General features: G+C 43.0%; 1 protein-coding gene across 1 annotated transcript in view; it reads right to left on the reverse strand.

The window, feature by feature from the left end:
- VAV2 (vav guanine nucleotide exchange factor 2) overlaps positions 1-13,251 on the reverse strand; it is an 805,614-nt gene that overhangs the window by 216,325 nt on the left and 576,038 nt on the right. Inside the window, exon 4 of the mRNA XM_085612602.1 lies at positions 6,020-6,088. Coding sequence (XP_085468728.1) covers positions 6,020-6,088 — 69 coding nt within the window. The remainder of the gene's footprint in view (positions 1-6,019; positions 6,089-13,251) is intronic.

A 13,251-nucleotide genomic window follows, 5' to 3' on the forward strand; every position in this document is an offset into this window, starting at 1 on the left:
CACAGGTTAATTTAGTGACTATTTGTGGTTCACCAGGGAAGGGATTGTGGTTGTTGCTTGAGCAGGGATAACACCACACCCCAACCAAAAACCAGATTTTTTACAATATCTCATTGCACCCTGATTCTTCTTGTGCCACTCCTAGTTCTGTGCTATTTTCAAACATGTTAGGCAGTCTTTATCCACATTTACTTTTTGATCATCTTTGCAGTTGTTACAAATATATATATATATATATATATATATATATATATATATATATATATATATATATATATATATATATATATTTGTAACAACTGCAAAGATCTTTATATTTTCATTAAGCAATATATATATATATATATATATTGCTTAATGAAAATATAAAGATGCAAACAATACATTTCCATCTTTTTTTAACTGATCAGTCATTGAGTTTTCGAACTAGTAGGAAGTATGTATGATGAATCAGTATAATCATATAAAAGTAGGTTTGATAACATAAAATGTGCTCATTTCTAAATATTTAAGAAAATATCATCCCGTTTCCACTCGCCATGGTGCCAATCTGAAGATAACGGCCTGACAGTCAGGGAAGATAGCATGGCGGGTCACTTAAGACCTACTGTAGGTATGTTTGCGTTTTTAAAAATAAACACTGACGGGGCACAATAAGGGGTCTACTTCTCACCTGTGTTTGTTCATGAATGATTAAACACAGTGGACTGAGAGCCTTAATAATATTTCACTCTTCAAGGCCTAAGAAATGACTGACTATTCCATCAACTAAAGATCGACTACAGAGCTGGAGAGAAAAGGAGATACAACACAATACTTAAAGCTCCAGATAGTTAAAAACAAAATATTCTGGCCAATCCTTCTAGCAGAGAGAGAACGGTTCAAGGAGAACTTCCAAACTATCATCATCATGGATAATCTCAAGAGGGTTTAAGTGGAATGCAGCTGTGAGTCTTAAAAGGCAGGGCAAAAAAGGTGTCGTCACCCGAGAAGACATCATAAAAAAAGGGACATTCTGGAATCCTGATTGTTGGCGATGCAGAGCTGGCTTCTAAGTCACAATCTTTTTTGTAAAGTACATAAGAGTTAATTATCACCATGGGCAATACCATTACCAGGTCCATTGCCCGTCTTAGTTTATGGCAATCTCCCTCCCCTTTACCCCATGAAACATATCCTACTGATTCCTTCTGACAGGACTTTCATTGTGACCCTGTCAGCTGCCTACTGTCTATTGTCGAAGACCAATTGTGTACAATACCAATGCTTGCACTGGTTTTGGGGCAGCCTACTGATCACCATTGGTTGGTTTGCTTGTCTACCTCATTTGCTTGATTCATTCAAAATAACACTTCACTTCCTAGTCTTCTGTTTATCTTTACCATCCTACAGCTTTGCATCAGGGATCTACTACTTCTTTTTCTTTCAGGATTCCAAGGGAGTACATGTGTTTTTTTTGCTCTCTCCTTCATGTGCTACTTCCTCCCCCACATTCCCACTGCTCACAGTTTCCATGTTGGTACCCCTCACCCCCAAGCTGGACCACTGTTTCTCTGCCTAGCCTTTTTTGTGTTTTTTTTTTATTTATAAACGCCCGCTCCCACCCACCTCCCCCATTGATACCCTAAACCACCCAGTTCAGGGGCATTTACTTGCTTGCTCCCTACACCCAGCATGCTTCAGTGACCATAACGAGCCCCTCTGTCATGTTCTTTTTCTTAAATAAACATATACATACATATATCGGTAAAGGATGAACGCCGAAACGCGTCTGTCAGTGCAGGAGGCTTACACATTAAAAAGCATTTTACTCGTTATATTCCGTGAGTGTACCCATTTTTTGCTGATGCAGAGTATGTTGCCATTGTGGATGCGTGGGTAGCGGTTCACCGCCGCTGGGGCAGCAACTGGGATGCGCAACTTGTGGTTTTCGGAAATATATATATATATATATATACAAATACATATATTTATTTGAAGATGGCCCATCAACTATCATTTGCTGTCAGACAGCTCTTTTCTAAATAATGAGCATTCACACTATTTTTATACATTAGTCGAGACATAAGGTTTATTCCTAAATGCCAGGTGGCCAATTATTATACTGTACATCAGACGCTCCCTGTGCAATCATGGAGGAATTTTATGAGCCCCCAGATTCGTTTTGTTTCTTACATATAAAGTACTTGCTTGCCCTTTCAATGTAAAGCACACAATGCCTTGCTTCATGATTGGTAATGTTAATGGTGTTCTCGAGTGTCATAATTAATGCAGTTGCACAACTACTCATGGGCTACCAACTTTTAGTTTATCGTCTAATTATCAGAATGAAGCTGTTGGTCGCTGCTCAGAGGAAGGAAGCTGAAGTACCCCACACCCCCTTTTCCTACCAAGATCCCGTGCTTGGCCTCGCTTGACTTATAAGGGCAGCCAGCAGCCCATCTCATCATGTATGCAGATGAGGGTGAAGGGTGTTGTATTATTCATTCCCTAGGCTTTGCAAGGTGTGTAAACAAGATCTCCAGGGTCTTACCAATCATTGGTGCTGCACGCTGCAGAGGACACAGGTCCAGAACAGGAAGGCGCTCACTGCACCTTTTTATTTTTTCTTAAGAGTTTTATATGAGCACCAGTTTTACAGGTGAACACATTCATTTTTGGTTAGGCATTGGGAGATTACGTTATTTGTCCAGGATCACAGGATGTTGAGCGTCGTTGCCGAGACTCAAACCCGGTTCCCCAGCTTCGAGGTCGACCGCTCTCGCCATAAGGCTACATCCTCTGCCCTTCTGCTGAGCTGTGCATTACAGCACTTTTGCTATGAGGCCAATCACTGGGCAGATTTTTTTACGTAAGTGGTCACAAGCAAGCTGATCAGACGTCCAGGCCTGCCCATTGTGGTCTTTCATCTGCTCTTTGCTCCCATTGTGCCCTTCTATCGTCTCACTGGATCACTCATGTGAGCACTGCACAGCTGTTCCAAGAATCTCAAAATTAGCTCTCCATGCATTAAGACCATGGTGCTGCACATGTCACTTCATCAACATAAATACACAGGAGACAGCAGAAAATAAGAGAAGAAAAAGAGAAACAAAAAAATGAAAAAACAAAAAAAGAGGTGAACTAAAGAATGGGAAAAGCGAAAAAGCAAGCACCACAAGAAAAGTGTAAAAACAGAAGCTGAAAAGAACCAAAATGAAAGGAAAGAAACAAAAATAAAACATGAAGAAAAAGCAGAATCGTACACAAATGATGAAAGTTATAGAGAATGCAAAAGAAAAGGGAAGGCATTAGACATGTGAAACAGAAAATTGCTGAGTAACGAAAAAGAATGGAGAGAGACATCAGCAAATGTAAAAAGTAAAAGGAGAAAATCTTCAGGAAAAAAGGAAAAAGTGCTCGAAAAGAAGGGAAGTGAAGGACAAACAAGGAAAAGGAATGAAAATAAAGAAAACAGCACACACCTAATCTAGTTCTGTGTCTGACGAGTTAAATGTGGGTGAGATGTCACATGAGATCACCGTATCAACATAGTTCAGTGGGGACAACATACCGACTCAAGAGAGCCAAGTGTAGCATGCAGGTCATGGGTTCAAGCTGCATTTAGAAAACACAATGGGTTAGAGCACCTACTGCTGAAATGTGTGTTCAACATACTGGATGCAGGTTCAAATCACAGTGAGACAGGCCAGTGCAGAGATGAAGATGTGCGTGCAACCTATATGCCAAAGTTTCTAACCCTAGTGTAATAAAACATTAAAATGCAAACTTTTGAAAACGTGCAAAGTGGAATGATTGGCGCATAAGTGTGCATCGTGAAAACAAAGCAACACTATACATTACTGCAGATGTTGGACTATTATATGCATCAGATTATAATTGCTGTAATTAGGTGCAGTGTGCATCACTGTTGCCTCGAGGGCACCGGACCGTACTGTAGTAACTTGACACGTATGTGCATTAATGCTACTTTGGGGTTCTGACAGGGAAACCCATGGTGACTAACTTTTATTACCAAGATCCCGCTGAATAGAATGGCGTTTGAAACCCATGCACGCCACTGGCATAAGGTTCCTCGTTGCCACTACTTTTTAATAACAAAATAATTCTGGAAGGCCTATGCAGTTCTGTGTAACTTATATTCACCTTTAGTCATTGGCACTCTCTTCCTGTTAAAGTGAACCATTTTGTATAACCACCCCTAAAAAGCACTTGGGCTACCAACAACCTACCTCCCCCAGTTTAAACTAATTTTACTGGACCAGTGTACCTAAAAATGCAAAATGCAAAATTTGCCATAACATTTAAGAAAAAAGAATACTTTTGGCTAAACATAGATCCTTTCAGATTTTCACCAATATCAATGACCAAATCTGCTTTAAAATTCATGGCTTCTCACAAACTGTAATTATTAGAACATAAAACACAGTACAAAGAAAAAGAGAACCACCACCGCCAATCCTGAAACCAAAAACCCACTCAGTCAAGTGGCGCCGGGGGGAATGGGGCTTGGAGACATCAACAGAGGTGGGTGATGTTCCTTCCTTGCAGTAGAGCATGCCGCTCTAGTCACCATCCTTGGACTCCTGTTCAACTTCAAACAAGCAAAATATCTATCATTGATTTCAATGGAATTTTCCTCAAAAACTACTCAATCTCAAGGTTGGCAATTATGAGGAAGGCCCTTGGTAGCCTTGCCAGGCCACTAGACATGGCCTTAGCGTATACATGAATTTGCAGATGGTTCGCCAAGAAATGCTACCTTCTGTGTGTTCTGGATCTCACACGCTTGCATGCTCCGCTATGGAGCGGGAGTGCGGAAATGCAATGCGGGAGTGGAGGCTTAAAAAAAAACACAAAAGCTGCTTGAATGGGCTGCTCACGTACTGTTGTAACGGGCAAAATGGATCCAGCACATGGTGAGAGAATGCGTACTCCTGTGGGAGTTCATGCACATTGCTTACAGGATCCTGAGGGCGTACGATGTGTGAAATGAGTCGCAATTTGAGATTTCCATACAAAAGACCTGATCCATCCTTTGAAGTGCTCTCGTTTAAGAACGCGACACGTTGGTTCTCCGGTATGAATTATTAAACAACACGTTTAGTGTTTTATCAGTGTGAGGAGCGAGGAGACAAGCACCAACCATCATCTCACATTTAAAAAAAGATTATGGTTTCATGTTATCTGAGTGCACAGCGCCAGAAGACACATGGCAGCCTCCATATGCAGGCAGACATCCATGTTTTTACACCACAGTAATTTGCTGAAAGGAGTCTTGGAATGTGAAAATGATGGGATTTCTGTATCACTTCTCGAAGGGGTTCCCTCGCTATCTACTTATTGCCTGGGAAAACACAGTCTGAAAAAGCAACTGGACACCATCACGGGTTACAAGTGCGCTCAACAAATCTAAATAACATAACAAAATAAAGGCGAGAAAAACGAGGACTCTGAAACATAGCTTGCAAAAATAAAGATCATGCGGCTTAATTAACTACCTAGATATGCACATGATGCAAAAAAACACATATCCATAAATAAGCTGGGCCTGGAGAAAAAGAATTAATTTAATTCATTCCTGCAACCGGTGAAAAATGTGATTGGTTGGACTTGGGAATTTTGCAAAAGTGGTTATTGTTGATGTCCAGATTGTTGAAATTGTTTTGTCATAGTCTGCTTTATCAGGCTATATTTTGGCAGTTTACACTTTCAAGTTTACATTTTGGCAATCTACATTCCTGGTTTACATTTTTGAAGACTAACTTCTAGCCCCCAGCGCTTATCCGCATGTCTATCCAGCACACTTCAAGATGGCGGCCCTCAGAACAAACATCTGATGAATCATCCACGAGAAGAGCCAATGCTGAGGGCTCTCAGGCCGCAGTGGGGAGCGGTCAGATGGAGGAAGGAGTATTACACCATCTTGGCAGGAACTTGAAAGGCACCGCGCCCTCAGCTTTACAAGGAGTAAGGGCACCTTCCCAGACCCCAGGAGAAAGAATGAAAAGAAACTCACTCTGCCAACTCCTCCAGGCTGCGGTACACATCCTCCTCGTTCTCGGTGGTTTCTTCTGAGGGGAAAGACCTTCAAAGAAAGAAAAACAACTGGTAAGTGCTCTGGGAACGAGGTGTTTATTCATTGGCTTTGCACAGGTCAATGCTTATTAGTAAAGGTGCACAGGAACCTACCCCAACTAGGCCAGTTCACACATGCACCCTTCCAACGCTGATACAATGGGTACCATCAGGTTAGTTACTGTTATTTACAGTGCCAAGAAACAGTAAAGAAACGCAAAAAATAACTTATCATCATTATAATAGACTTGATTCCTTTTAGATCGGTCATTGGAATGCTTATTACTAGTATTACTTTTTAAAAATTGTAAACTTACTAGACTACAAAGTGAAACAGGGCATCAATGCAGAGGCGGCAAACAGGTATCTTGAACTTCAGCGACACACATTTTGTATCAAACATTATTAAACTTATATAGTGCTTTCCGTAAGCCTATGAAGGCCTAAACAGCTATGTTCTAACTGTATTAGCACTGCTATGCTATAACTGTATTATCACTGCTATTCAGCCTTGCACACAGAACATTACAAGCTTTTCCCTCTTATTTGTCCTATAGGATGAAACACCTGGCCAGTATTACTTGCAAGGCTTCAAGAGTGGACACCATCGGTACTGGCCACAAATGCTCACCGTGTTACATGCAATGAGATCCTTAATTAAACATGAACGTTCTCTGCTGCTGTATATTATGGAGAATGGTCTTGAGAAGGAATCCTGTGATATGTAGTCGGCTGCAGGTAGAGTCGGGCTGGGATATCAAATAGGCCTGGGCATCAAAATAATAGCGGCACCCGTAGGTAAACCAGTTGGCTAAAAAAAAAAAAAACCAGTGGCCCACATTGGGAAATCGGGCTAGTTTCCAATTGTTAAAGACAGGCTGTATTGGTATTTTGCAAGGTATTTTGCAAGGAGACTGCTTGAATTTGTACTTTCTACAGGCAATGTTTGTAAAGACCGACTCACCTGGCCATAAAACCGGACCACAAACCGATATGAAAAAAAAGAGGTCCACATAATAATCTGTCAGACCAGCTGACCGGTCCCTGCCTGATTGCCCACTAGGCCACTCCAGCTCTAGCTGCAGCCATCTCCGGAACACGCTGTAGAAGGGGATTTGGTCGCCGTTTGTTGCAAGGTGAATGGTCGAACTTTCCCCCACAGTTTGAGGTTTTCGCTAAGTTAGACTTTCCCTTTTGTACCTTTTCTCTAGTCACGTGCACAGCCGTGCTAAGTAGGGCATGATGGAGCCATAGGACTGCCTTGCATACACCGGTGTGCTTGCATGAAGAGGCCAGAGTGGGATGAATTGATGCACGAGTCAATGGTGCTTTGAATTAGCCATCTATTTTTCTGCCTACAGGGTTGCCACCTTTCCCAGAAAAACACAGCCATTTGTTAATTTTCTGAGGTTATGGAGGAGCTCAGCCTGCTACTTGAACACAATGTTTTCTAAATCCCACTGTATTTTTTCATTGGCTTGCCAATCCTGCTTCTCTTTACTTCAATTTAAGAATAGCTTAAATAGCTTGGAAATAACTTTAAAGTAATTTTTTACTGAATTTACTGTTTAAAATGTGTATTTCAAAGATGGCAAAACATTCTGGCTTTGTTATTTTGCAAGTCTTGACTAAAAAATAATCAATCATGTCGGTCAAATAGTTGCCAGGTGCCAACTCTTCTTGACTTGTACGAAGTTACAGTCTTTTTTATTTTCTGCCAATGACAATAGGTTGTTCGAGCTGAATTAAGCGACACATTACGTGAGTGGGTGGAACGGAATAGATAGCCAGAACAGCATTGTTTTTAGATGTGGCATTAGCCAAGAACATTTGTTAATAATAAAAATAAACATACAATACATATTTACTTACACAGTACTTAAGTAAGCCCTCTCAATCTACTGGTCTGCTGTAGGCTCATACACATTTTGCTTCCACCCACCACAGAGATTCAGCCATATGCTTACCAGACTGAGTGACGGCAAGCTCAGTGGCATAAGAAAACTTGAGGGGGGCCCCCCTGCAAAGCACATGGAGGGCCCCCCCCCCCCGGCGGCCCGGCCCCCACCTACCACTTTGCCCAACCACCCAGAAATCTAGTATATTTTGATTTGAAACCTCCAACATTTAAATGAAATGCCTCTATATTGTCTTTCTCTATGTTCTAAAATGAGAAATACTCTTAACATACAAGCTACGCCATTTGTAACAATACTGTCAAAAGCTGATTATTTAACTGAGGCAGCAATCAGAACAATGCCAAGGAGCGATCCTATTGTCTCAGGAACTGCCTCTAGCTGAAGAATAACTATGAAGGGTCTGAAATAGAATTGGCATTAATGGACAATACCTTGAAAGTTTGAAAGACAAACCCAAACCTGCAATTCCACAAAAACTCGACTGACAATATACATGAGAAGTACACGAGATATAACTCAGTATCCTGCGAAAGTCAAGAGAAATAGACTGCTGAATTATCTGCATGCCGCACACTAGCGGCTGTCAAGGGATGTGCATGATAACGTGAACTGAGGAAGCAATTTAAATATCTACCATCAGGGCTTTATTAGTAAGCACTGCTAAACAGACAGGCAAAGAAGGCTGAGGCAGAAAACTGTTTGGATGCTTCAGAACATTGATGCAGATGTTTGTTTTAATTTATCATTTCTGTGGTGTAAACAATGCTAAATACAAGATTTAAGGCACACGTTTTACAGACAAGTGCAAGCAACACCATAAATAACACTGCCCGTAGAATAAAAACAAACCATATCAGCAAGTACCTAATGACAATCTATACAAACTGTAGTTGGTAAAGCAACAGAAAAAGTGCAAATACTTTCAAATTGCATAATAAAGCAATCACCAGTCCAGCAATATACAACAAGCATTGGCATAGCCAATAGGTCTTGCCTTTGGGACCTTATAAGTGTTTAGCCATGCAACAGTTGCATAACTAAATACTTATAAGGTCCCAAAAGCGAGACTTGTTGGCTATGCCAAGCGGCCGTGCGGCTTCGAAAGTGAAAGTAATCGCGGTCAAGCGCCCGCCCGCGCACATGCACGGTTTGTGCACGGAGGTGCAAATATTTCAAACTGACTGGTAAAACAAGTACAGCAAGCACCAGCATACATAAATCAAACCTATTTAGTCAGACTAATTCCCCTTTTGTTTGTGCATGAAGGTATAAATATATTTCAAAGTGCCTGGTAAAGTAATAACAATTTAGCAACATAAACAAACCCGTCCCGTCAAACAATGCCCCTTTTATTTGTGCATAAAGGTGCAAATATTTCAACGCGAGTGGTAAAAACGAAAACAAGTTTAGCAGCATGAACATTAAACAAGTCGACAAAGTATGCCCCTTAAGTTTGTGCATAAAGGCACAAATATTTAAGTGACCGGCAAAACAATAACCAGCTCAGGAGCAAAATAAACAAAGTGGTGTACTCAAATGATGCCCCTTTTGTCTGTGCAAAATAAAGTGTCAAGAGGGTGCATGTAGTCAGGTTAAACTGAATACCTTTCTTCTTGCCTCTATAAATGTATGTTCAGAATATTGAGGTAGCCTATATATAAGCGAACAATATTTAAAGTATGATATACTGGCAGAGTACCATATTACTTACTGCTTCCTCATGTGATTCAAAGGACAGATAGATACATATAGAAAATCAGACTATGAGTAGGAACAGTACTTGCAGGAGCCTGGCGAAATTAATTGCAGAGTTTGAAGGCTGGTGCAACAGAGAAAAAAGTTAAACTATTGTTATTCTGGCATGAATAGAGATCGAGGGTGTAGGAAATAATGTGCTGATCCTGCAACAAACTTCCAGTCTTATAATTAAGGTTGCCAGCTCATTTTAATGCCCCATACGGGACAAAAATAAGCATTCACCTAAAGCCGTATTTTCAGCACTTATCTGTGCATACTTCGAACAGCAAATATAAATAGAAAACACTTTTAATTGTGTTTTAGGGCTGCCTGAACGATTCATGACTGATAATTAAAGGAAACAAAGATAGAAAAGTCACATTACAAATGAATACATACATTTTTATTTATAACCCAATTTAGTGTCAAGACGAGGTCTTTCAGTGTCTTTAAACACATGGCTGTATTTTTCTTTTGGCAACTACTTTATATTCATTCTTTTTCATGAAATGCCTTCTCGCACTACTGCAGTAAATGTAAATTTAAAATGTAAGGAATAGGCCCAGGGGGTACTGCCTGGAACCAGAAAAAACTAAGCCTCTGAATCCAGTTTACAAAGGTATGCAGTGGTGCATTACATAATGAGAAGTCGGTGCTGTGCATGAGATAAATATTGCATCCTATGCATTCTGCGCGTAGCGCTCGCCGTGCGTTCTTGTGCGCATTGAGATGGGTGCCCTGTTCTGCACATTGGACGCCTTTCACCTCTTGACTGTAACACTTACTATGATGTAGCCAATGGGGAGAGTGTTGAGGCAAACGCCATATAGGCTGGCCGCAGGGTACTGTTGCCAAAGACAGCCTATCTGCGCTCACCAGCAGCAAATAGGGGCTGTTGAGGGCCAGCCACAGTGTCTAGGAATGCGGGTCAACACTGTGATACCACACGGTCAAAGGGCATCTGATGTCACTTTCACTATCCCTGGCATTTTTGGGCATTGGTGTCCATGCTTTCCGCTTTAAAACATGAACAGCCTCACACAGCTTTCCTCTGATGACGCAGTTTCACCGATTTCAAGTGTGGGGCCTTACTGCCCTATATTTGCCCCTCTGGCGTGTGCTGGGCCCAGGCAGTGTCACAATCCGGGGAGGGGAGCCACTCAAGCAGAGGGTGCAGCAGGTGCAGTGTAGACGGGGTTGCTGCTGGTTCTGTCTGCTTCGTTTGCCAGATTCTCTGGTGCACGGAGAAAGGAAGTCAAACCCCACGTCAGATAAATAGTATCAATCCAAATAATATTATGGAAAGTGAAAGTGCTGGGCCTGCGAGCGGGGGCGGGAGAGCACGCGCTCCTGCTTGTGAGAATCCGAGAAGGTCTTTGTGGGGAGGGAAAGGTCAGAGGCATCGGGCGCTCCTCTGCTGCTGTTCATCTTGGACGGGAGTAAACCATACTGTGTTGTGTGGTTAGGTTTGCTGTAATTTCTAGCTGACACAATAGCAAATACAGTTCAAAGCACTTAAAAAGTATTTTAAAGTTGTGTAAACTAATTACATCGGTGGTACTCATAGTACAGCCCTGCAGGCCTTCATTGGCGGCCCACGGACCTTGCCTTGTCGTTTCTAGGCAGAGTGGAGATGCAGGGGCTGTAAGAAGGGGTGAAAAAAACAACAAAGCCTCATTAACAAGCAAATGGAAGACCTGTGAAGTACTCAGGTGTGTCTGTGTGCACGTCCGGGAAGCTGTCTCAGCCTGGGCTGCCACACACGACGGGGTAAGGGGGGGGCTGGGGCTGAAGCCCTTTTAGCCCAATGGGCGTTGTGTGCCTGGATGTAAGCAAATTCAGAATTTGGACAACTGCGCCTAGAGACAGATACAGACAGATAGGGACAGATACAGACAGATAGGGACAGATAGGGACAGAGACAGATACAGACACAGACAGATAGGGACAGGGACAGAGACAGATGGGGACAGAGACAGAGAGGTAGAGAGAGAGGAAGGTAGAGGGAGGGAGGTGGAGGGAGTGAGGGAGAGAGGGAGGGAGGGAGGTAGAGGGAGGGACAGAGAGGTAGGGGGAGGTAGAGGGAGGAAAAGGGAGGGAAAGGGAGGGAGAGGGAGCTAGAGGGAGGGACAGGGAGGGAGAGGTAGAGGGAGGTAGAAGGAGAGGGAGGGAGAGGCGGGAGAGGGCAGGAGAGGGAGGAAGAGGGAGGGAGAGGAAGGTAGAGGGGGAGGAGAGTAAGGTAGAGGTAGAGGGAGGGAGAGGGAGGGAGAGAGAGGTAGAGGGAAAGGGAGGGACAGGGAGGGACAGGGAGGTAGCGGTAGAGGTAGAGGGATGTAGAGGGAGGGACAGAGCGGTAGAGGGAGGTGGCGGGAGAGGGAGGTAGGTAGAGGGATGGAGAAGGAGATAGAGAGAGAGAGGTAGAGTATGTGCTACTTCTGTGGACATTGTGGACAATGTGCAGCCTTTACTTTTAAATGTTTGTGTGTTCTAAGAACGAAGTTGAATGTTTTCAGATAAGAAACAATGACTTCACCCATTTCTTCTCTACCCCATCCATTTCCAGTCCCTCACAATCAAATTAAATCCAATGGCAATATAAGAGATGCCAGTGTCTAAGTTATTGCTGCATGCTTGATAGACTGTCGCTCCAATATCTTGACACTTTTTTTTTTACATAAATGTCTTGCAGCGTTTTTAAATAAAGCTGCTTGCACTTGCCTCCCCCCCTTCATTCTTTCCTCTATCTTCGTCACTCCTTTCGCTCTTTCTCCTTTCATTCTACTTGTTCACCCATCACCGACCTCACTTCACTCCTCTCAATCTTATTCTCTGTCAGTCTCCACGTCTCTCCTTCCATATTTCCTTTCTTCGGATCTCTCTCACTGGTCTGGCTTTTCCCCTCCCACTTACTTGTATCTCAACTTTTCCTTCTCTTTTTCTGTTGTGTCTCCCACTTTCTTCTCTTACTCTTCACCGTTGCTTCGTATCGCACCAATCTCCATTCTAATCTCTCTTCCTTACCAACCAACTATTACCCGGTCTCACCTCTGCATCCCCCCACTCAATACCCCTGGCCCTCAACCCCAGCTGCACCTCGAGGGCACAATCAATTGGAAGGCTCTGCTGTGGCCAGCAATTCTATACCATGAGCTCATTCTCCAGCCTTCTATGTAGCCCCACTAGTGCGCCCCCCCCCACTGCCCAGATGCGCCAGGACCCCGGAAGCTGTGGTATCAAAAAAGAGTAAAGACATGCCATGCGCTATCATGCGAGAGGAGTGATTGGGTCCCAACGTTCCGGCGAGCACATCTGCCTATAAATAACACCAGCCCTATGATGTTTACATTCATCCATACTACATTTCTTATCCAAGCGGCCCACTACCCTGAGCAATCCCTGCCCCGCATCTAGCTACGCACATTAAGCCACTCCCCCACTCAACAGCACCCTCACTGAGGTTCTGCCCTCTGCACACAGTTCACCTGCGGACGCCCCCCTGATCATCTCATCTCCTACT

The sequence above is a fragment of the Triturus cristatus genome, chromosome 1_2 (genome assembly GCF_964204655.1).
Source record: "Triturus cristatus chromosome 1_2, aTriCri1.1, whole genome shotgun sequence".
Classification (NCBI taxonomy): Eukaryota; Metazoa; Chordata; class Amphibia; order Caudata; family Salamandridae; genus Triturus; species Triturus cristatus.